At 40.2% G+C, this 24675-nt stretch overlaps 2 protein-coding genes across 10 annotated transcripts in view; one reads left to right on the top strand and one right to left on the bottom strand.

Moving 5' to 3' along the window:
- The window catches only part of Hps3 (HPS3, biogenesis of lysosomal organelles complex 2 subunit 1), a 41474-nt gene extending 40063 nt beyond the window's left edge, over positions 1 to 1411 (top strand). For 3 of the 6 annotated variants that reach the window (XM_008760868.4, XM_063281769.1, XM_039102237.1), the window contains one exon: positions 452 to 1346. In XM_008760868.4, coding sequence (XP_008759090.1) covers positions 452 to 611 — 160 coding nt within the window. In that variant the 3' untranslated portion in view covers positions 612 to 1346. 6 annotated transcript variants of the gene reach the window in all.
- Positions 1 to 24675, bottom strand: part of Cp (ceruloplasmin) — a 58784-nt gene that overhangs the window by 12091 nt on the left and 22018 nt on the right. For 2 of the 4 annotated variants that reach the window (XM_063281287.1, NM_001270961.1), the window contains exons 10-18: positions 18439 to 18589; positions 16693 to 16905; positions 14790 to 14997; positions 13483 to 13622; positions 12101 to 12229; positions 9306 to 9412; positions 7311 to 7527; positions 6814 to 6953; positions 5641 to 5803 (exon numbers count right to left, since the gene is read on the bottom strand). In XM_063281287.1, coding sequence (XP_063137357.1) covers positions 5641 to 5803; positions 6814 to 6953; positions 7311 to 7527; positions 9306 to 9412; positions 12101 to 12229; positions 13483 to 13622; positions 14790 to 14997; positions 16693 to 16905; positions 18439 to 18589 — 1468 coding nt within the window. Of the gene's footprint in view, positions 1 to 1673; positions 2210 to 5640; positions 5804 to 6813; positions 6954 to 7310; positions 7528 to 9305; positions 9413 to 12100; positions 12230 to 13482; positions 13623 to 14789; positions 14998 to 16692; positions 16906 to 18438; positions 18590 to 24675 lie in introns of those variants that run through there. The other 2 variants (NM_012532.2, XR_590972.4) reach the window with 2 other exon arrangements.

Here is a 24675-nt window from a genome sequence, read left to right as displayed (position 1 = left end):
TGGCTTTCAGAGCACTTCACTATGTAGAAGAAAAGGTGTATGGTTATCACAGAACATTTATGATTATTTATAACATGAAAGTGTCCTTATTGAGACGAACCTAGAGGAAAATGTTTTCTAGTAATTAATGATATTCCTGTCCTAGCAAACAATTTTTATACACTAACTGCAGTTCTAAAGTTAAGGCAGTATCCATGTGATTGTATGTTTTACTAGTAAATGGTCTAAAAGATAATGGAGCAATCTACCAGTGAATTAGTAACTCAAATTCCAGGGGCTAAACATAAAATAATTGTTGACAGGCTTTAGAAGGGATAAATTAAGTATGAGCTAATTCTATTTTCTTGCTTTTATAATTCATTTTGTTATTTGAAGGAATCACTGAGAACACATTGGAAAACCAAATTGGACTTTTAGTTGTATCTCATGTGTTCTTCTTTTCCACAAACAGAAACCTTGTCGGTTGTTGCTGTGGGACTGGACCTGAGGGATTTCTTGAATGTTCTCCCAGAAGATGGGGTGGCAGCATTTTTTCTGCCCTACCTCCTTTTCTGCAGCCGGAAGAAATCACTAACTTGATGGTATCCTTTGCAGCACAGTGGCATAAGTGACTGCGCGTTAAATGCTTGGTCTCAGATACAGTAAACTCAAAGGGTTTGTGTTTACATGTATTGTAGCTGCTGTAAGGGTGCTTACCTTACCATGTAATTGTAGCCCTTGGCTTAATATATAACCTGAATGGATTTACTTGTCTAGAATGTAAAAACCTTCAAAATGTAAGATCTCTTCACATGTATTTATTTCCTTTGGTTTTTATTTTTTTACGCTGTATTCTGTGTGAGCCTAGAACTATGAACCTTGTGCTGACCTCAATCTATGCAAACCTCCCAAGCATTATAGGTGTGAAGAGCCATGAATGTATTTTCAAAACCAGGCACAGGCTTCTGTTGTGAGACATAGCATGGACTCGGTGCTGAAGGCATAACAATCATGTCCACCCAAGCCACTGGAAGGAAATGCATTGCAAGTATCCTCAAATGCCCCCTTACTCGACAAACAATATCTCGATTGTTACAGATTTTTCTTCTGGGTTACTATTTTGTATTTTTATGTAAGTATGAGAAAGATGTAATGTTTTACTCCAGTGAATACTTGGCGTGTGAGCTACTTTTGAAACTCATAGTGTCCTTCTCTCAGAATCAGATAAATGGACTGTTGTCTGGCTGTTAACACTTGTTTAGGTTACATATTTTCAGCCAGAGTCTTATTTCTATTTTTTATGTGTATATACTCCTATTATTTCAACCCACAATATACAAAAAAATAAAAAATTATCATGATGTTCATATCTGTCTTTTTAGTAACTAACTTCCTTGCTTATTTGTTTGGTTAATTTGTTTTATTTTAAAGGCATATGTCTATAGTCCTGAGTGAACGTATGTGAGTCATGTGTATGCAGGTACCCAAGGGGGCCAGAAAAGGTCATTGGGGTCTCTAGAACTGGAGCTTCCTGATGAGGTTACCCAAACCTAGGTCTGCCACAGGAGCAGCCAGTACTCTTAGCTGCTGACCCAGTTCTCAGCCCTTTTAGTAACTTATTGTTGCAGACTCTGGTGTCCAATCCAGCTCATTGCCAGAGCCCACGAATCCAGTAAAGCTCTACAAAATGTCCATTTGAAGTTTTCTTATTGGCATTTTAAAATTTATTACTTTATTATCTCCATTTCATTTTTTCAAAATGTAACATAATTGGATCCTGACTTTCTCTATTTTCCGAGAGCATCCTTCAACTGTTTTTCAGATTTTTACAAAGTGCATCTTGGTATCTTCATCTTTCCTTCTTTTCTATACCCTCTTACCCCATGGTTTGTTAGAGGACTTGATGAGAAGAGTTGGAGACAGTTTAGTGGACTTTATAGTGATCCTGTGAGGACAGTCAAGGACAGCATCTGATCATACGGTTTTGCTTATTTGTTGCCACTTTGCAGAGTCCTTTCAGTGCAGGTGTAAGTGGACTATGTAAAGCGATTCTGTTACCCAGCAAACAAATACATGTCATGATACAGTCTGTTGATCTGTCCATCGGCATTACCAATTCCCTCACAAATGAACAGTTGTGTGGCTTTGATTTTTTTTAAATGTTTAAAACAACTCATTGTTCTCGTATTCCACTTATCACCAATTTATTTCTTTCAGCCAGACTTAGTCTCTATAGAAAAAGAAATTGTAAGATTATTACTTAAAATAGTATATTTTATATGGTTAAAAAGTCTGTACATGGGTGCTTTACATGTATTCTGTCTTTTAATATACTAGTTATTTTGATTAATTCATTTATCTTTCATGTTTCAAAATCTTCCATTTTTATTACTGTTTTAATTAAGGAAAATGTATTCTCTTCTTTGCAAAAGATCCCAATTATAAAGGAGAAAAATAATAAATGTACTGTGGAAGATCTTGGCAGATACCACATTCCCCAAAGCTCAGAGTTCAGCAATGACAGGCACAGTAGGATGTAGAGCTTCCTAGCAAAAGGGATGAGCACATCCAGGGACTCAGGATGTAGCCTGCGCCTGATGAGGAGACACTGAGGGACCTCACAGGGAAGAGTCTATAAGGTGACAATTGTTCTGTTTTACAAAATATCACTGAGGGGATTGGACCTGGGTTTGGTTCCCAGCACCCACGTGCTGGCTCATAACCATCTGTAGCTCCAGTTGCAGGGGATTTGGTGCCATTTTAGGACTATATGGATACCAGGTACATACTTGGTGCACATGTATGCTTGCAGGCAAAAGAACTATGTGCATAAAATTAAAAGAAAAGTGAGAAGCCATCTCTCAGGATCTTTGTATGAACTGGGATTTTTCGTTTTGTGTATAGAGTAGAATATGATGGGATGGTTGTTCAGATCTGAAAAAGAGCTATAGCTTCTAATCATTTTAAAAGAAATTCTTGGCAATGATGATGTTTGCACATCAGAGGATATTTATGAAATACATATTTGCACACAGACATGTTCAAGTGCAATACAAGAAGAGCAGGAGGGGAGACAGAGAACAAGAAGGCAAAGGTAACTTTATAAGTATGGAAGGAAGGTTTGTGGGAATTCTTTGTTCTCCTTCTATACTCTTTTTTATGAGTCTTAAATTATGTCCAAAAATTTTATGTTTAAAAAATTTTACCTTGTTAAATGAATGGTTTTAGATACTCACCAGAGTATTGTAATAGATTTGACTATTTAGTTAGAATTGCAGGTATGTATAGTCTAATTTTGAGGAATTTACAATGAAGCCAGCCTTCCCACTACAGTTTGTATCCTAGATTATCTGACAAACCTTAAAGTTCAGTGAAAAGTGCTTTTTACACTTTATACTCAAAGGAGGTCTATATGTGTTTCTTCTGATAGGCAAAAGCAAACATCAAATTGACAATGGTAGTTTAGCCAGTATTTTTAATTATTTTTTGTTGTTGTTGTTGAAGAGACAGTTGTCACCTGGTGCATATGTCAAAAAGTTTTGTTTTATTTCTGTATACTTTTGTCTGTGTAATGAAAGACAGCAATTTTTTGAGATGTTGAATTGATGTAGATTTCTCCACAGCTTTATCTAACATATTTAAGGATTTAGACTTAAAAGCATGGCTCTCTAGTTTTTTATGTGTAGCTCAGACTTTTTTCTGCTACTCTTTCAGTCATATATAATATCTTTTCTTATCAAAGTCAAATTTCTTTTGAATATTTTCCATGTTCTTTTTTCACATTGGTTATTTGCTCTGTAATTCCCTCTGTTTTAAACACACTTTTCTTAAAGAGCATGACCTCTCCCTTTCCCCCAGGTTTGTTTCTTTGTTTCCGGTGTTTCTTTGTGCATAACCACCCTGTGGCAGTATCTCCTGGGTGCTAAACATTTACATACATAGATTTCTCAAGTGTTCCTTCCTCTCCATTACTTTCTGCATGGTTTATATACAAGCAAGCTCCTTCTCTCATTCTCCCTCCTCTCCTCTTCCTCCTCTTCCTCTCCTTCCTCCCTTTTCCTCCCTTTCTATCCCTCCTAATCTTTCTTCCTTTGGTATGGGTGTATTGCCTGTATGTGTACCTGTGTACACTTGTGTGCCTTGTATCCACAGAGACCAGAAGAAGGCATTAGATTCCCTAGAATTGGAGTTACAGTACACAACTGGAGTCATAGAAGGTGGTGAGCATTTAGGTGCTGGAACCTTGATCTTCTGGAAAAGCAGCCAGTGCTCTTAAATGCTGAGCCATCTCACTAACGCTGCCAGCTTGTTTATTTAGAACCAAGTTCTCAACCTTGTAATGCTGCAAGCCATTAATACAATTCCTCCTATTGTGACCTCCAACCATAAATTTATTTTTGTTACTTTATAACTTTAATTTTGGTACTATTATTAATCATAATGGACATATCTGTGTTTTTACATGCTCTTAGGCAACCCCTGTGATCAGGTTATTGTAGTTAAACCCAGCAGTTTATTTGCTTTTTCGAGTCTTAGGTAGTTTTATATTACCAGTGACTGCTCTAGTGAAAGTAGTTTTGTTTTGTTTTGTTTTTTAAAAAAGATGGTTTAAGAGCAAAGATGAAAAGTTTGTTTATGATAAGGTGCAATCTTGAGTGACTTTTAGATATGTAATACTTGGACTGAGAACACAGATCACTAGTAATAGTCTTACCTAATATTGACAAAACATGGACTCTGTTCCTAGGACCACAGCATACTTACACATACACACACAGTTATACAAACATGTGCACAAGTCACATGTTCATGCACATGCGCAAACAGGCACACACATGCACACTCACATTATACAACACATGCACACATGTGCATGGACACATATACAAATGCATACATGCATACACATGCACATACCCACATACCCACATAAATACACACACATATGTCTATTCCTTTTATTTTTAAGGAAGAAGCATAGTCTATATGTAACTTCCTCCAGTTAGATTTTCCATTTCTAGTTCTAAAATAATTCTCAACTCTAAAGACCCATTAAAGCCTGTAAAGTACAGTGCTGGAATTTCCCTCTTTGTACATTTTGTTGTTGGTTTGTATCCGCAAAAAAGATGAATTTTCCTGTGCTCTGTGTATAGGCACATGGGTGAGCATCTATGTGTCTGTGTGTACTTATACATGTAAGAGCTGAAGAATAAATATTTTTAATTTTAGTTTTTTTCAGTTCCTTTATGAACACCTCTTCTTTGCCATCCCAAACAGAACTACTCTAGGTGGTAACTGAAATTATACTGGGTTGATTGATGCTTCTCTTAGGTGGGAGCTGCTGCAGGGAAACATGTTAATGTTTCCTCTTGAGAAAGAAGTTCTAAATGGTCATTTGTAAGTCATAGTTGCTTGTTGTTAAAAAAAAAAACTAATGTGATTGTTTTCTTACACCAGCTTTTCATGTGAACACACTGTTAAGTTTGTATCCATTTGTACACTTAGACTCAGTAATTCCACTGGCCTAGCAGTAAAACATTCCTATTTAGGGGAAGAAAAGGAAGGTACCAGGACAGCCAGTTCACAAGTGCCTTATACTGGGAGATGAATTTAGGCCAAGCATTCATAATATATATCTAGAGATACTGCCTGGGTATTTACCTTGATTTGGTAAAACAGTGTAGGTAGTTACCATCCCCGCATGAATATGGTCAGTCACATGGCAGTGGAGTAACCAGGTTCCAGGCGTTTGGGGAAACATCTCTAGGGTTTGGTATGTTCCAGGAAAAAGGTCAAAGACATCAGAACTATGAATTCCCCTGTGCTTTATTAGAAAAATGACAAATATGAGAGTTTATTTAATAGCCTTTAATTAGCTAGGTCAAAATATTAGAAAAACAGATTTTTTTTAAAAAAAAAATGAATCCCTCTATATTTTATGTTCTGAAATTGGAGGTCCTCACCTAAAGCCTCAGAACTCTGAGGCATCAAAGGAAATGTGAAGGAAGGCTTTTCTTAGTCAGGACTATGCCCAGTGAATGCCACAGTTTGGGCTTGCCTTTTTGTCAAAGACTTGATCTACACAGAGCAAGCAAACTGTTGTCCCACATCAAACCTTCACTTGTGCTTGGATTTATAGACTTACCTTCTTTGTGAAACTGTAAGGCAAAGAAAGTGTAAAGGAAACAGAAGAAGATAGACAATTTAAGTGATACTGACATATTTGAGAATATGTTGCTGGCATGTTTCTGTGGAAAGAATATCGAGAGCCCATTAATGATATATGTATAGAAAACAGTACAGATTATAAAATGGACCTCATTCTTCAATATGTCTTTTTTCTTTTTTGGAGGGGAGGGTGTGGGGGTTGGTAGCTTGTACATTTTCTACATCAGTTTAAAAACAGAAAAATGCATTTTCAGGAGGACAGTTGGTTTCTTAAGGTAAAGGGTAGTAGAATTGTGTTCTTGGGATGTCAGTTGTTTGACACCCAAATGATAATTCACCCCTCACAATTTAAGAGAGAACTTAGAATGGACAGAGCTATAGTGAAGTCCTGTTCTCGTCTCTCCTGCCTCACCCTTATGTGAATTGAACACTTCTGCCTTCTCTGTCAGCCATTCCATTCAGAATGTGTGAGCAGAACTACAAAAGACAGAAAAAGTGTAAGGACAAGCCCAAGTTGTGAGGAGGCCGGTGTGGCAGTGGAGACTGCAGTGCTCTGCAGGCTGGGCCAGTTTCTCTTTTTCACAGGTATCTCTAAGGAAAGGTATTCTTGGCTTGAACCGGAACATATGAAGCTGAACAGGAATGAGTGCTGCAGGTGACTCTTACCTTGTATTGGAAGCTGTGGCCGTGGAAGTGTACAGTGTGCAGGTCTATTTCATTGCCCATAGCCATCACATACCAGTTGACCTCGTCTCCCACGTGCATCGTGAGACCTTGTAGGTTTCCGAACATTTTCCCATTGATAGCTGAGGGAAATGTGAACATTTTCAGAATGATTTTAACCCACAACAGTAATAGGAAATAGTACTAGGTTAGCATGACAGAGCGTACTTCACTATAGATGGGGAGAACAGCGCTTCAAGTTCAATGGTATCATTGATACTTTTCAAGTTACTTTACAGGAGGAGCCTTAATCCTAATTGTGGATTTTTTAAAAAGGGAATGAGGGTTTGGGCTAGAGAGAAAAATGAGTAAAGATTTTAAACATTTTGGTTTTGAACAGAATTTTACATCATAATAAAATAAAACAGCCCTACAACATGATTTTCTTTGAAAGAAGAAAAGGGTAAAACAGGAAAGTGGCTTAGAATAGTGTCTCATACCATGCATTTTATTGCTTTCTATGAATTCCTCGTTGTCTTTGTTTACTTTCTCAGGGTGATCAGAGTATGTATTGATGTTATCATCTAAGTACCAAGATTCATTCTCATCAAATACTAGAAACAAAAGGGAAAACTCCATTTTCTTTTTAGGATTGAATACTTTCACATAAGATTTCCGACAAACAATCAATGGGCCTATTAGCCCACTATAGAGATCCTGAAAACAAGCAGAAACTACAGTTATCCTGGAAGTGCTGGTCAGGATTTCAGAGAGCTGGGACCTTATCTATAATCCCAGCCACTTTTGGGGGGACTAATTTTAGTGGGACACCTAGCCCAAGGTAAAGTGTCTTCATACTTAATGCGGTTAAGCTGAAACAATGCTGAATAGGTGGGTAGATTATGTGGGTGATATGGAACTTACATACGTGCAGAGGCCAAAACTTGGCCTAACTAATGAGCTACCTAAGTGAGCAGTGTTGGTTGTTCATTTTATAAACTCATGAACTCATCACAATGAGCCAAGTATTGTGCCGGGTATTGTATAGCCATGGCTGAATGAAACAAAGCCCTTCACTTAGGAGCTCATAGAGGAATAGAAGAAATGTGTAGAAGCCAAGGAAATTGCCCATTGTCATGGAGAAGCAGTGCTGATGAATACCCATGTGAAAGACCACAGTGATGTCTTAAACCTCTGAGGAGTTTGCTGTGGCCAGGTGTCAGTGATGGCAGATTGTGTCTTGGACCGTCCTTGGGCTATATGCTACTAATGAAATTCAAGTTGAGCCATAAGTAGTTTCTGAGACATGATCACAGCAAAACCACATTTTAGTCCAGTCATATTGGTCAAGTGAAGGAAGACTTGGGGGGAAGGTCTGTAGCCTGGGAATTGACATGTGACAGGAGTGGAGTGGACTGAGCAATTAATTGTAGGGTCAAATTGTCTGGGTAAGAAGAGCGGCTCCAAGTACCTGCTTGAGTGAACTAACTGGTAGGACTGCTACTTGTGCTGCTGTTTGTTCGTTTGTTTAATTTATTTATTTGCTTTATATCCCAATCACAGCTCCCCCACCCCCATTCTTCCCTCATTCAACCTCTTCCCCTCCTCCTCTCCTCCTCGGAGAAGGAAGACCACTTTGGAATCACCCTGTCCTAGAACTTGAAGTCACTGCAGGTCTAGGCCTCTCCCACTGAGGCCAGACAAAGAGGCTCAATTAGGGGAATAGGACCCACAAGGAGGCAACAGATACAGGGACAGCCCTACCCCCATTTGGCAACTGAGGAAGCAGGGCCTGGACCTAGTCTTTCTTGCAAATATGTAGCAGATGTGCTGCTGTTGTTTTACAACAGGAAGTAAAGGAGATGGAGGAAGACACTTTGGAAGGGTCCCTGTATCTGGGAATGTCTGGTGTAGATGTCCAGCAGGCAGCTGCATTGACAGTTCAAGAACTGGGAGGCGATTCTAATCAAGATTTAGTTCTGCATGCCAGTGTAATTGAGGTGGCCGTTGGGTGTTTTTGCTTTTCCGATATTTATTCAACAATATCCACAGTTTTTTTTTTTTTTTTTTTTTGGTTCTTTTTTTTCGGAGCTGGGGACCGAACCCAGGGCCTTGCACTTCCTAGGCAAGCGCTCTACCACTGAGCTAAATCCCCAACCCCAATATCCACAGTTCTGATTAGCTGTTGGGTTTGCAAAGAACTCTGAAGCTACACATCTCAGTTCTTTGCATTTAATATGTTTTCATACCAAAAGAAACCTAAAATACATTGGTTTTAAATTCTTATTAGGTGCTATCAATAATCAGCATGTATGAGATAATTATAATCTTATATTTAAAAGCAAACAAACCAAAAGTGTAAACTGAGCTGGATTAGAGAGCAGTTTATATTCCTAGGATTTGGACAGATTGGAGCACAGAAAAACTCTGGTAACTGTATCTGCTTTCAATTGTCTATGTGGAGAGTCTTACAAAAGAGATGGTTTAAAGGTTACCTTAACTCGATCCACGGTTGAGTAATAAGCCCATGGGATACAAGGTGAATCCTCCGTTCCAGCACCTGATCTTTCTGGAATTTGCCATATATAAGTGCGAACTTCACCTAAATTAACCAAGAGTTACATGTCTGGTTATATTAAGTTAGTATCTGACTTTTATATGCATACACATTTTATATACACATATAATATATATGCATATATTAAGCCTTGATAACTAGTAATCCAGAAAGTAAAGATGTCAAGTTAGTTGTTAAAAAATAATAGTATTCAAAATTCTTCCAGGAACTTAGTTTCTTTAATTTTATAGTGCCACAACATGTACAATTATATGAGAGTTCTGTCTTCCAAGCATATGAGTTCCAGAGATGGAACTTGAATAATCAGGATTGGCAGTAAGCACCTTTACCTATTGAACAACCTTGATGATTTGGGAGTGTCTTTGTAAGAGACACGAAGGCATTTTTATGTCATTGTATGTATACTATGAATTAATCAGCCTCATTCACTTGTTGAACCACAAAGTCAGAAGGTGGCCATTTTAATGTCATAGTTTGAAGTAACTGCATGGACCCATCTTTTATTACTCTGCCACAGAACTTCCTGTATATCTGTCCACAGACTTTTCAGTTACATCCACATACCTGCCTAGGCTCCCCTCTGTCTGATTCATTTACATAGACCTTGCTGTGTCCTGCAAACATAACACTCTGGAGTCTGATATCCTATACTAGGGGATCAAGCAAGAATTGAGGACTTGGTTGGGGATTTAGCTCAGAGGTAGAGCGCTTGCCTAGCAAGCCCAAGGCCCTGGGTTAGGTCCCCAGCTCCGAAAATAAAAAAAAAAAAAAAAAAAGAATTGAGGTCTTGTCTTAAGGGATGTATAGGCCTTCCCCACTTTCCTCAAACTATTGTTTTCAGCCCCAATTTCCTCATTTCTTATCTAAGGAGAAAATTTCACTAAGAACATAAAATGTAAATGTTAAACATCTGCTGACCACATTTATTTCTATAAATTTTTCTTCTAGCCTGCTCTGTTACCAGGTTCCCAAAGCTGAAGAGTCATCCTTGACACCTCCTTCCCTGACTCTAGTGCCCAATTCCCAGCAGGCCCTTTAGTTCACTTTAAAGTAGAATTGCAGTATCATAACCTCTTGCCCCTTCATCTGCTTCAGGACCATGCCAAATCTTGTTCATTCTAATTCTGGTAATTATTTTTTCCCAATTTTAGTGCAGGATTTACCTAATTGACCCCTAATGTTGCCATTTCTCCCCTACAGTCACTTAACTCATGAATGGGCTAGAAAAGCTTCTTAAAATCCTTAATCAGTTAAATCCCCTTAACTCAAATACATATGTGAGTGTGTAGTATAACACCTTAAGTCCTAATGATAGCCCCTAGGCCCTTCCTCTATCCAGGTTCCTTCCTCCCTGTTACCTGAGCTGCACCTCCTATGTCTTCACTAATGTCAGACTCTACTGATTGACCTACCTAACATATACCATTGTTACTGTCTTACTCTGATCAGTTTTTTTCATAGCTTTGTTAACAACTCAATATTATCTATATTTATCTTTCTTAGAAGATCAAAAGAGAAATTTTGCTTTATCTTCCTTTATATTATAAAAGTAGGGTTGGAGAGATGGCTCAGAGGTTAAGAGTACTGACTACTACTCCAGGGGTCCTGAATTCAATTCCCAGCAACCACATGGTGGCTCACAGCCATCTGTAATGGGATCCCATGCCCTCTTCTGGTGTGTCTGAAGACAGCTACAATGTACACACATACTGCAGTGGCTGGTTTTGTGTGTCAACTTGACACAAGCTTAAGTTATCACAGAGAAAGGAGCCTCAGTTGAGGAAATGCCTCCATGAGACCCAGCTGCAGGGCATTTTCTCAACTAGTGATCAAGTGGGGGAGGACCCAGCCCACTGTGGGTGGTGCTGTCCCTGGGCTGGTAGTCTTGGGTTCTATGAGAGCAAGCTGAGCAAGCCAGGGGAGCAAGTAACATCATTCCATGGCCTCTGCATCAGCTCCTGCTTCCTGCCCTGTGTGAGTTCCAGCCCTGACTTCCTTTGGTGATGAACAGCAATGCGAATGTGTAACCTGAATAAACCCTTCCTTCCCCAACTTGCTTCTTGATCATGATGTTTGTGCAGGAATAGAAACCCTGACCTAAGACACATACATTAAGTAAATGAAAAAAAAATCTTTGAAAAAAAGTTATAAAAATAATCCTATGGAGCACTCTTTCGGTTTGATATCTTTGAGAACTGATAAACTTTTTAAACCTTTTCCTGTCAAATCATTTTATTGTTTTATTTTGGTGTGTATCATATATCTCAGTTTTTATCTCAACTAAACATCTGGTGTGCTCCTGAGACATGCCAGATACAAATATCCAGGGTTTAAAATTCTAAACTGCAGCCATTGCCTGAGTGGCTAGGACGTGGACATTTTACCCTGTGATGCATCAGATGCCACCTCAAATATTGTGAAGGGAGCATCTTTCTAAGTTAGTCTTCCGTGTCTGTAAATCTTCAGTACCTTCATGTTTATTTTACAGCCCTTCGGCAAATAGTTTTGGTATAAACGAGTGTGTGTGTGTGTGTGTGTGTGTGTGTGTGTGTGTCTGTGTAACCAAGTACCACACAGAGCTGTTCCCTGTATCCTATGTGCTCACCTTCCTTTGCATTCCCTTACAACGCACTCATTTGGAAGGACTACTCTTTACAGCAGTTAGCATTTGTGGACTGTTATCTGTGCAATACATCCCTCTCCGCCCAGTACCTGGTAACGTTGGAGCAACTGTAGAACTCTTTGTTTTCACTCCGTGGGCATGTATTGAATATGGCCTGCTTGCCATATTTTTAAAGACAACTTTAACTTTGTCTCCAACATCTGCATGAATCAGTGGACCTGGTAAAAGTGAAATGGAAGGGTGGCTTAGTAGATTGTAACTTTTCAGCATGAAAGATGGAGTCTTCTTTCTTTCTTTCTTTCTTTCTTTCTTTCTTTCTTTCTTTCTTTCTTTCTTTCTTTCTTTTTTTTTTGCCCATGATTTTGTGCTGGTACAGTTCATGATTTATTTCTGGTCCCAGAAGATGTTCATAAGAACACTAGAGATGGCTTCTCTAAATATAAAGACCATAATGTATCTCTTATCCAGAATTCCAGAGGACGTTGTAGCCTGTAAAAACCCCCGAGGGTCAGAGGCCTACTAGGGATGGCAGGCCAGGAGCTGCTCTGCAGACCTTACCCACAGCACTCGATATTTGGACACCCCCTCCCCACCCTGCTGAGCATGAAGTTACCAAAGGGCTGTGCGGGCAAGGTTGAAGGCAGCCCGCTAGCTTCTGCTCCCCAGCTAGCTGTGACTTTTCCGGTGCACTTCTGTTACCCTCAACAGTGCCATTAGCACTAGAACAGTGTTTTTCAGCCTAGAGTGTCACATAACCCTTTCACAGGGGTCACCTAAGACCATCGGGAAGCACAGATATTTTACCTTGAGATTCATAACAGTAGCAAAGTTACAGTTATGAAGTAGCAATGAAAATGATTTTATGGTCGGGGTCACTACAAGGGTCACAGCATTAGGAAGGTTGAGAGCCACTGATCTAGAGTATTTCAGCAGGAAGTTCTGATCCCTGGAAGGACTGGAAAGCTCAAGAGTGCAGCACCTCACAGATTTCAGGTTGCACACTTGCCTTAATGTGGTTCCTGAAAACCTAAAGGTAACGTTCTCTTGGTTCTCTATAAGCAAACACATGTTCTCATCCCCATATATGTTTTTTTCTTATAACTGATTACATATTCATTCTTCAAGTAAAAGAGACACTTCTTTTGGTGGGGCTTGGTGGAATAGAAAGGAGAATTTGGCCCAGGTATTTTACTCAGAGGTATTTTCTAGGAACTTCACCAAAACTATAGGCACCAAGTATAAATAATTGTATTGGTCTATGGAATAATACATTATACCTGACAGAAAGAAGTGGTATTATCTGTATTCTTTAGCAAACACAAACTTCTCTTTTGTTTTAATTGAATGATCTTTTTTTTTCTGTTTTGGTTTGAATAGCTTTGATATATGGGCTAGGAGAATGCACCCTATATCCATGATGCTGCGGGCAGCTCCTGCCACTAACAAGGCTACCAAGATGCTGTCACCTTACCGAGGATGCCCAAGTGCTCCTCTTCAGCTCTTCTCTTCACCTGTTCTCTGAATGTGCTGTCAGTAAACTCTCGATACACAACCTTCTTGTACTTTGAGCCTATGAAAAACTCTTCCTTATCCAAAAATGCATTTGAAACACTAGAAAAGGAGACCCGATACTAGTTAGTATTTGTTTCCAGGAAAGAAGACAAATTAAGTTTTGAGTAAACGTTTTTGTGAATAGTTATGTTCATTTAAAATTATTTTCCATCCCAGTGAGGAAAAAAAGATTTTAAAATAGCGAGATGTGGTATAAAGAGACCTGTCCAGTGTGCTGCTTCAGTCCTGACCCTGACTCTTGCCTCGTTAAGCTGATGTCTTGAACCTTGCTATCTGGAGAAAGGAGCCTTAGTTCTTAAGCCCCTAAAGAGAGGCACGGATCAAATCATCTCATCAAGGTTTCCCACTCTAAAATGCTATGAGTCTAGGGTTAATCATCAATCAGTGCAATATTTTCAGTCAATGGGGAAGGAAGTGGCACTTTTTTTTTAAGTTTTAGTTAACTAATGGTTCCTTTTAACCTCTTTATCCAAATCACAAAAGCAACCTTTTATCCCTATCTCAGACCACACTTAGCACTGAAATCAAACTATCAAGCCAGCCACTGTCAGCCAGGGTACTGGGCACCATGGGTCTAAGTGTCCTACTGCTCAGACTAGTTCTTCAGATCATGTTCATGTGAGGTCACATGATGAAAGTGGCATGATAGAGGAAAAATGCCTGGGAAAATAAAAAAGGGCCAATTACAACATCAGGTGATACCACATGATGCTGAGACGAATGTTTCTAATGTTTCCGAGGCCAGTTTTTACTTGGATTTATTCTTTCTGATACTTTTTTTTTACAGTGTTTGTGTCATTAATGGCTTTGAATGTAGTTTTCTTTAAGATCTTAGTGGAAAGAACTAAGTATTTAAGAAGCACAGGGAATTTAAGGTTATGGAATAACTGATTATTATACTAGCAATGAAACCAGGAGGATAAAATAAGCCACAGTGCGGCTGTTCTCACTTTGGGTGAGTTTGAAGGTGAGTGACAGGCCACCAGCAGGGCAGTGATGCCAGAGGCAGCTGGAATAGGTCACAGAAGGAATCTTATGAGGAAGCCATGAGAAGTGGAAATGACTGAGCATAGGTTCCCAGGAAGTGATCATTGCCATGACTTAATGCAGCTGCTGCTTTGTTCTAAGGGTTGGTTCAACTCTTTAAGTGAAGGGGGACATAAGCTTGTAGCTGAGTGCTGTGGGAGTCTGAGAATGGAAAGTTACTTTTGCTCTTGCAAATGGTGCAGCTCCATTTCCCAGTCCCTGCTTGGTGAATAATCCCATTCCACCTCCACTGCTGCAATATAGTAGGTCCTTTCTCCCTGGTAGAGAGTGACATCTTCAAACTGCCCCTTGCACTGGTTCACAGTGTACTTTTGCTTCATGCCACCGGTGTAGTGATCTGTTGTAAGACACTCAACATCAAAAGACCCTGGAGTGGCAAAAAAGGAAATGTCACATTTTTGCTCCATGTTTTTATTTCCCCAATTTACTGAGCATGAGTTATGACCTCAGAATATCAGGCTCTCTACACCATCTGACCCTCATATCACCTGCTGCTCCAAACATCAGCAAAGGGTGTGTCTGTCTCAGGACATGTTAGTCTCCCATCCCAGAACTTTCCGGATGGGTGCATAGCTCATGCTTAAGAGTATCTCTCATTGTTACCCATCACCCCCCTTCTCCTTACTTTTTTATTTATTTTTATTTATTTATTATATATAAGTACACTGTAGCTGTCTTCAGATACACCATAAGAAGCCATCAGATCTCATTGCAGATGATTGTGAGCCACCATGTGGCTGCTGGGAATTGAACTCAGGACCTCTGGAAGAGCAGTCGGTGCTCTTAACTGCTAAGCCATCTCTCCAGCCCCCCTTCTCCTTATTTTTATTCATGGGCTTACAATTACTTGATCTTGAGTAGCACACAATGAATCGAGTAAGTCCAGAAACAGGTAATCATATTTTCATGATCTGATTAACATCCTTCCCTCCTTGTTTTAAGTTGATTTAATCATCGAGAGCCAGGCCCAAAGATGTGTCTAAATGTGCTTGGCTACAGTTAGAATACCCAATTGTAAACAGTCAGCAGGCCAATCCCACATCAAAGCTGTAGAGACAATGTGAAAGCTTACATGACATGCAGGAGTCATTTCTTCTAGCCTGCTTTTTCCTGTTATCTTTAAGAGGATTTTAACTGAAAAGGGCCCATCTCAGAGTCAGAGAGTCTGCTGTTTCAAACAAGGTAATCTCTCTCTCTCTCTCTCTCTCTCTCTCTCTCTCTCTCTCTCTCTCTCTCTTTCTCTCTCTCTCCTTATATCATCCTACTCTACCCATGTATCAAAACTAGGTCCACCTGACATCTGCTTCAACAACAGTGGCCCAGCCAACCCTCTTAAGAGAATGTCTATTTAGGAGGCTTTGAAAGTTTATCACTCAGTATGCTTTTCTATAGAGTTTTCAACCAAAACCACATATATTTACTGTCTTGGCAAGTTTTATTTCAATGTGACACAAGCTAATATCATTTTAAAGGAGGGATACTCAATTGAGAAAATGCTTCTATAAGTTAGAGCTATAGAGTATTTTCTCAATTAATGATTGATGGGGGAGGGCCTAGCATCTTGTAGGTGGTTCCATCCCTGGGCTGCGGGTCCTGGTTCTGTAAGAAAGCAGGCCAAGCCCTTGGTCTTGCCAAGGCTGGACTCCACCCCACCCCCATTGCAAGGGAAGGTCAGGATGGGAGGCGGGAAGAGGGTGGTTGGGGAGGGGGAACACCCTTCTAGAAAAAGGGAAAGGGGGATGGGATAGGGGGCTTATGGACGGGAAATGAGGAAAGGGAATAACATTTGAAATGTAAATAAAAAAATATCCAATAAAATTTTTTTAAAAAAACAGGCCAAACAAGCTATGAGGAGCAAGCCAGTGAGTAGTACCCCTTCATGTCCCCTGCATCAGCTCCTGTCCTGTTTGAGGTCAGTTGTCTCCCAACCTCCTTCAATGATGAACAGCGGTACAGAAGCTGGAGCTAAATAAACTCTTTCCTCCCCAACTTTCTCGGTCATGGTTGTCCATTACAGCAGTAATAACCCTAATTAAGGCAGTGATCAATAAGAGAAATGTACCTTCTGTGTCAGGTGTCATGAGAAGGGTGAGACTTTTATGAGGAAATAGATTTGCAGTGTCTCTTCTTTCTCCTTTGGACAGATAGGTATTTCCTGAAAAGTATATCCCATGCACGTCTGCCTCATTTCCAGCGCTGAACAAATACCACACGATGGATTCTCCTAGACACATATTGAGGCCAGGCAGATTGCCATACATGAATCCATTCATGGCTGCAAAGTTGGAGGAGGAGAGAAAAAGGTTTGAAGACAGCATATCCTGTTAAATAAAAAGTCCTTCGTGACGTCCTCATGTAAGGACACATTTAAGCCTCTATGTTGAATATATGTCAGAAATGTCTCTGCTGTCCCCAGAGCAGCCTGGCTACAGGGAGCCTATCTGAATTCGCATAGCATGGAATTCTGTGTCCCTACCACCCTGGGGAGTTCAGTGTTTTCAGCTGGAATCGAATTCTAGGCTGTTTTTATCATTTCTTTCAAAGGTCATGTTTGCAAGCATCTGTATCAGGATAACATCAGCTTACCCTGGGTGTCACATATTGGCAGTGTGTCTGTTGTTTCTCATGCAAAAGTCACTGACTCATCAGAAAAAAAAGGTAAAATCTTGTGTAAGAAAGTTTCTCATACTGCTGATTCCAAAAGATGATTTTGTGGAAATTAAAGTAATATTTTAAGGATTGTGGGTAGTGTGACCAAAACCGTTGCAGCTTTAAAAAAAGTTAGTTTGTACTGCAACTTTATAATTTTTACTTCTAGCAACTACAATTCTGTTTAAATTAGCTAAAACATAATAAATCTGACTGATGTTCATCTTCATTTAAATAAAATGGCTAGAGGTTTCCTTGGGCTTTAGTAATTTTAAAAGTTGTAAGTTGGTTCTAATGAGCAATCCAGTATAAAACTCAGGATGGCACAGAGTTCTTATTTTTGGATCATTGAAAAAGAAGAGGAGCCTGTCCTTACTGGGTTACCAATGAGAAAAGCACCTAACCCATTCTTCTCAAATTGAGTATGTCATCGAAACAGGTAAAGGATTTGTTAAGTGTGCATTCCTGGAACTTATTCTAGTGTCTCAGCAACTCAAAAGCAGGTCCAAGAATTTGTAGTTTTAACAAGCTCTTGGGTAAAAGAGGCTGTTGATCTAGGGATCACACTTTAAAGACTCACTCAGGGGCCAAGAAAATAGCTCAGTTGATAAAGGCACTTGATGGTAAGCCCACCAACCTCAAGTAAGCCCTGAAACCCAAATGTTAGAAAGGGAAAACTGACTTGTGCATGTTGTCCAACGATGATCTCTGCAGGCACCATGCCGCATACTAGTTCTCTCTCTCCCTCCTTTCCATCTCCACTCTCCTCTATATAAATACTCCCCCCCCCTTAAAGATACATTGGATATCCCTGGGTTCGAGGCCATCCTGGTGTACAGAGCTCCAGAAAATGCAAGGCTCATAAAAGAAAGCCTATCTCAAAAAACTCAATAAGTAAATAAACGAATGAATGGATAGATGACACATTCATCAGATTAGCATGTCTGCTATAGCTAGTTATTCTGAAGTGGGATTCTTTTTGATTGTTTTGTTGTTTGCTTTTTATAACCAAAGATATTGCCTTCAGAGCACTAGTAAGTATTTGCTGTATGTATTGAATATAAAGTAATGAAAAACACTGTTCCCTGGGGTTTAGCTGATGCCATTACCTATATAATACCGAAGTAGCCTGGGCAGGTGGAAGACACGCAGTACTCACAGTGCATCTTGTTGGACTCCTGAAAGTCTTCATCTTCCTTGTCCACATTCTCAGGTGCAGTTGTGAACATTCTGATATTATCATCCAAGAGTAAACTCTCATTCTCATCAAACACTGTTGCAAACAAGTAGAACTCCTTGTCTACATCTTTCTGCAAATCAAAATAGCAACGAGATGAAGATAGAAGCAGTAAAGCAAGAGATTTCTATGTACAATACTCTGTGTACAAGCCATTTCAAGACGTGTGCACAGAATTTCAGTTCCTCTTTCAAACTTGGCCAATGACATACTCCATTTGGCCACCCAAATTTTCACTGATGTCTGTTGAGGATGTATGGTTTACTAAGGTTTACTAAGGTAACCTTCTTCCTTCATGTCCATATTGTGCACACCAATTGAACCACTAAAATAAGTTATTCAAATACATGTGTCATGGTTTAGATTTGAAATGTCTCAAAAGTCATCTGTTACAAGATTGGCTCCTAGCTGGTGGCTATTGGGTAGTAATGGAGACTTTACATTAGGCCCGGTTGAAGGGACAAGATCACTTGGATTATATCCTTGAATATGGTAGAATCTGTCCCTCCATCTCTCTCTACCTTGATGTCCTGTCTCCTCTCTCCCCCGTCTCCTCCCTCTGTCCCTTTCTCTTGTGCATCTTGGCTATCTGATGGGCAAATGTGTCTCCATCATGAGGATGAAGAGCTTTCTTCTAACACATGCATGTCTGGTTCACTACAGCCCAAGTGGAATGGAACTAGCTGACTGTGACCAAACCCTCTAAAGCCAAAATAGATCCCCATCCTTTAAGTTATTTGTCTTGGATATTTTGTTGCAGTGATTAAAAAAAAAACTAATGTGGTAAAATCTGCAAAGGTGCCCTCTACATTCACAAAACCAGTAAGAAAAAGGTGCCCTCTACATTCACAAAACCAGTAAGAATTCCTATAGGCCACAGAGATCATCTTCAGTGGGGAAATGGCGTGCCAAGGAGCTAGAAGATGGATCCATACAACCTCCAGTGAGATTAAAACAAAATAAACAAGAAAGCAGAAATACTATCTAGTTTAGAAAATGGTCCAGTCATTCAGAAGACAGTCAGTCCATGGACCCAAAGCAAATGAGCGCTCAGAGAAGAGAATCCTGAAACCTTGTTTGTCTTTCTCTTATGATTCATTCAAGTGGAATATGCTTGTCAATGTGAAAATGGATGACTAATGTGCAGAGTTGATGGTTAGATCCTTCACAGAACTGCATCACGATGACGGTTGTCTAGTCTGAATTTCTTGGTGATTTAGATACATTTAAGTTACTCATGCTCCTGTAAGTAACCCCAGTAAAGCCACTACTTCACTGAGCTAGACTTGGGTAGGATTATTTCTTTGGGCTGTGGATAGCCTGTCTGGGGTGAACAGATACTTATTTTCAAGCTCTATGGGAAAGTTCTTACTACTGGTCTCAACTGGGATCGTCCTGCCCACCCACTTTCTTGTTTTTGCTTTTTGAGACAGGTTGACAAGTTCTTCTGTGTAGTCTTGTCTGTCCTTACAGACATCCACCTGCCTCTGCACCTGAGTGCTAAGATTAAAGGTGAGTGCTGAGAGAGGCAGACAAGCCTGGGAAACCAGAAGAGACTGCTCTCTGTACATACATCTCGGACGCCAGAGGAAAACACCAAAGGCCATCTGGAACCCTGGTGCACTGAAGCTCCCGGAAGGGGCGGCACAGGTCTTCCTGGTTGCTGCCTCTGCAGAGAGCCCGTGGGCAGCACCCCGAGAGCAAACTTGAGCCTCGGGACCACAGGTAAGACCAACTTGTCTGCTGCAAGAGAGCTGCCTGATGAGATCGGGACACACAGAGGCAGAGTTCATCTAGGACCGGGCACATTCTGTGTTTACCGGAAGTCCCACGCCCGTGGATCCCGGCCCGCAGCAGCTCTCTGCTCCCAGACCCCGTGGGAAAGAGACCTCTCCACCTGGTCAGGTGGGCACTCCTGAGGCTGCAGAGCGGAAGAGACCACCAACACTGCTCACCCCTGCCCACATCCCTGGCCCAAGAGGAAACTGTATAAGGCCTCTGAGCTCCCGTGGGGGAGGGCCCAGGAGCGGCAGGACCCCTGCGCCTGAGACACCGCCGGAACCTGAAGGAAACAGACCGGATAAACAGTTCTCTGCACGCAAATCCCGTGGGAGGGAGAGCTAAACCTTCAGAGAGGCAGACAAGCCTGGGAACCCAGAAGAGACTGCTCTCTGGGCACACATCTCGGACGCCAGAGGGAAACACCAAAGGCCATCTGGAACCCTGGTGCACTGAAGCTCCCGGAAGGGGCGGCACAGGTCTTCCTGGTTGCTGCCTCTGCAGAGAGCCCGTGGGCAGCACCCCACGAGCGAACTTGAGCCTCAGGACCACAGGTAAGACCAACTTTTCTGCTGCAAGAAAGCTGCCTGGTGAACTCAAGACACAGGCCCACAGGAACAGCTGAAGACCTGTAGAGAGGAAAAACTACACGCCCGAAAGCAGAACACTCTGTCCCCATAACTGACTGAAAGAGAGGAAAACAGGTCTACAGCACTCCTGACACACAGGCTTATAGGACAGTCTAGCCACTGTCAGAAATAGCAGAACAAAGTAACACTAGAGATAATCTAATGGCGAGAGGCAAGCGCAGGAACCCAAGCAACAGAAACCAAGACTACATGGCATCATCGAAGCCCAATTCTCCCACCAAAACAAACATGGAATATCCAAACACACCAGAAAAGCAAGATCTAGTTTCAAAATCATATTTGATCATGATGCTGGAGGACTTCAAGAAAGACATGAAGAACTCCCTTAGAGAACAAGTAGAAGCCTACAGAGAGGAATCGCAAAAATCCCTGAAAGAATTCCAGGAAAACACAATCAAACAGTTGAAGGAATTAAAAATGGAAATAGAAGCAATCAAGAAAGAACACATGGAAACAACCCTGGTTATAGAAAACCAAAAGAAGAGACAAGGAGCTGTGGATACAAGCTTCACCAACAGAATACAAGAGATGGAAGAGAGAATCTCAGGAGCAGAAGATTCCATAGAAATCATTGACTCAACTGTCAAAGATAATGTAAAGCGGAAAAAGCTACTGGTCCAAAACATACAGGAAATCCAGGACTCAATGAGAAGATCAAACCTAAGGATAATAGGTATAGAAGAGAGTGAAGACTACCAGCTCAAAGGACCAGTAAATATCTTCAACAAAATCATAGAAGAAAACTTCCTTAACCTAAAAAAAGAGATACCCATAGGCATACAAGAAGCCTACAGAACTCCAAATAGATTGGACCAGAAAAGAAACACCTCCCGTCACATAATAGTCAAAACACCAAATGCACAAAATAAAGAAAGAATATTAAAAGCAGTAAGGGAAAAAGGTCAAGTAACATATAAAGGGAGACCTATCAGAATCACACCAGACTTCTCGCCAGAGACTATGAAGGTCAGAATATCCTGGACTGATGTCATACAGACCCTAAGAGAACACAAATGCCAGCCCAGGTTACTGTATCCTGCAAAACTCTCAATTAACATAGATGGAGAAACCAAGATATTCCATGACAAAACCAAATTTACACAATATCTTTCTACAAATCCAGCACTACAAAGGATAATAAATGGTAAAGCCCAACATAAGGAGGCAAGCTATACCCTACAAGAAGCAAGAAACTAATCGTCTTGGCAACAAAACAAAGAGAATGAAAGCACACAAACATAACCTCACATCCAAATATGAATATAACAGGAAGCAATAATCACTATTCCTTAATATCTCTCAACATCAATGGCCTCAACTCCCCAATAAAAAGACATAGATTAACAAACTGGATACGCAACGAGGACCCTGCATTCTGCTGCCTACAGGAAACACACCTCAGAGACAAAGACAGACATTACCTCAGAGTGAAAGGCTGGAAAACAATTTTCCAAGCAAATGGTCAGAAGAAGCAAGCTGGAGTAGCCATTCTAATATCAAATAAAATCAATTTTCAACTAAAAGTCATCAAAAAAGATAAGGAAGGACACTTCATATTCATCAAAGGAAAAATCCACCAAGATGAACTCTCAATCCTAAATATCTATGCCCCAAATACAAGGGCACCTACATATGTAAAAGAAACCTTACTAAAGCTCAAAACACACATTGCACCTCACACAATAATAGTGGGAGATTTCAACACCCCACTCTCATCATTAGACAGATCATGGAAACAGAAATTAAACAGAGATGTAGACAGACTAAGAGAAGTCATGAGCCAAATGGACTTAACGGATATTTATAGAACATTCTATCCTAAAGCAAAAGGATATACCTTCTTCTCAGCTCCTCATGGTACTTTCTCCAAAATTGACCATATAATTGGTCAAAAAACGGGCCTCAACAGGTACAGAAAGATAGAAATAATCCCATGCGTGCTATCGGACCACCACGGCCTAAAACTGGTCTTCAATAACAATCAAGGAAGAATGCCCACATATACTTGGAAATTGAACAATGCTCTACTCAATGATAACCTGGTCAAGGAAGAAATAAAGAAAGAAATTAAAAACTTTTTAGAATTTAATGAAAATGAAGGTACAACATACCCAAACTTATGGGACACAATGAAAGCTGTGCTAGGAGGAAAACTCATAGCGCTGAGTGCCTGCAGAAAGAAACAGGAAAGAGCATATGTCAGCAGCTTGACAGCACACCTAAAAGCTCTAGAACAAAAAGAAGCAAATACACCCAGGAGGAGTAGAAGGCAGGAAATAATCAAACTCAGAGCTGAAATCAACCAAGTAGAAACAAAAAGGACCATAGAAAGAATCAACAGAACCAAAAGTTGGTTCTTTGAGAAAATCAACAAGATAGATAAACCCTTAGCCAGACTAACGGGAGGACACAGAGAGTGTGTCCAAATTAACAAAATCAGAAATGAAAAGGGAGACATAACAACAGATTCAGAGGAAATTCAAAAAATCATCATATCTTACTATAAAAACCTATATTCAACAAAACTTGAAAATCTGCAGGAAATGGACAATTTCCTAGACAGATACCAGGTATCGAAGTTAAATCAGGAACAGATAAACCAGTTAAACAACCCCATAACTCCTAAGGAAATAGAAGCAGTCATTAAAGGTCTCCCAACCAAAAAGAGCCCAGGTCCAGACGGGTTTAGTGCAGAATTCTATCAAACCTTCATAGAAGACCTCATACCAATATTATCCAAACTATTCCACAAAATTGAAACAGATGGATCACTACTGAATACCTTCTACGAAGCCACAATTACTCTTATACCTAAACCACACAAAGACACAACAAAGAAAGAGAACTTCAGACCAATTTCCCTTATGAATATCAACGCAAAAATACTCAACAAAATTCTGGCAAACCGAATCCAAGAGCACATCAAAACAATCATCCACCATGACCAAGTAGGCTTCATCTCAGGCATGCAGGGATGGTTTAATATACGGAAAACCATCAACGTGATCCATTATATAAACAAACTGAAAGAACAAAACCACATGATCATTTCATTAGACGCTGAGAAAGCATTTGACAAAATTCAACACCCCTTCATGATAAAAGTCCTGGAAAGAATAGGAATTCAAGGCCCATACCTGAACATAGTAAAAGCCATATACAGCAAACCAGTTGTTAACATTAAACTAAATGGAGAGAAACTTGAAGCAATCCCACTAAAATCAGGGACTAGACAAGGCTGCCCACTCTCTCCCTACTTATTCAATATAGTTCTTGAAGTTCTAGCCAGAGCAATCAGACAACAAAAGGAGGTCAAGGGGATACAGATCGGAAAAGAAGTCAAAATATCACTATTTGCAGATGATATGATAGTATATTTAAGTGATCCCAAAAGTCCACCAGAGAACTACTAAAGCTGATAAACAACTTCAGCAAAGTGGCTGGGTATAAAATTAACTCAAATAAATCAGTTGCCTTCCTCTATACAAAAGAGAAACAAGCGGAGAAAGAAATTAGGGAAACGACACCCTTCATAATAGACGCAAATAATATAAAGTACCTCGGTGTGACTTTAACAAAGCAAGTAAAAGATCTGTACAATAAGAACTTCAAGACATTGAAGAAGGAAATTGAAGAAGACCTCAGAAGATGGAAAGATCTCCCATGCTCATGGATTGGCAGGATTAATATAGTAAAAATGGCCATTTTACCAAAAGCAATCTACAGATTC

Source organism: Rattus norvegicus, chromosome 2 (assembly GCF_036323735.1).
Source record: "Rattus norvegicus strain BN/NHsdMcwi chromosome 2, GRCr8, whole genome shotgun sequence".
Lineage (NCBI taxonomy): Eukaryota > Metazoa > Chordata > Mammalia > Rodentia > Muridae > Rattus > Rattus norvegicus.
Note: the sequence above shows the minus strand (reverse complement) of the source record. Positions and strands in the feature narration are given on the sequence as shown.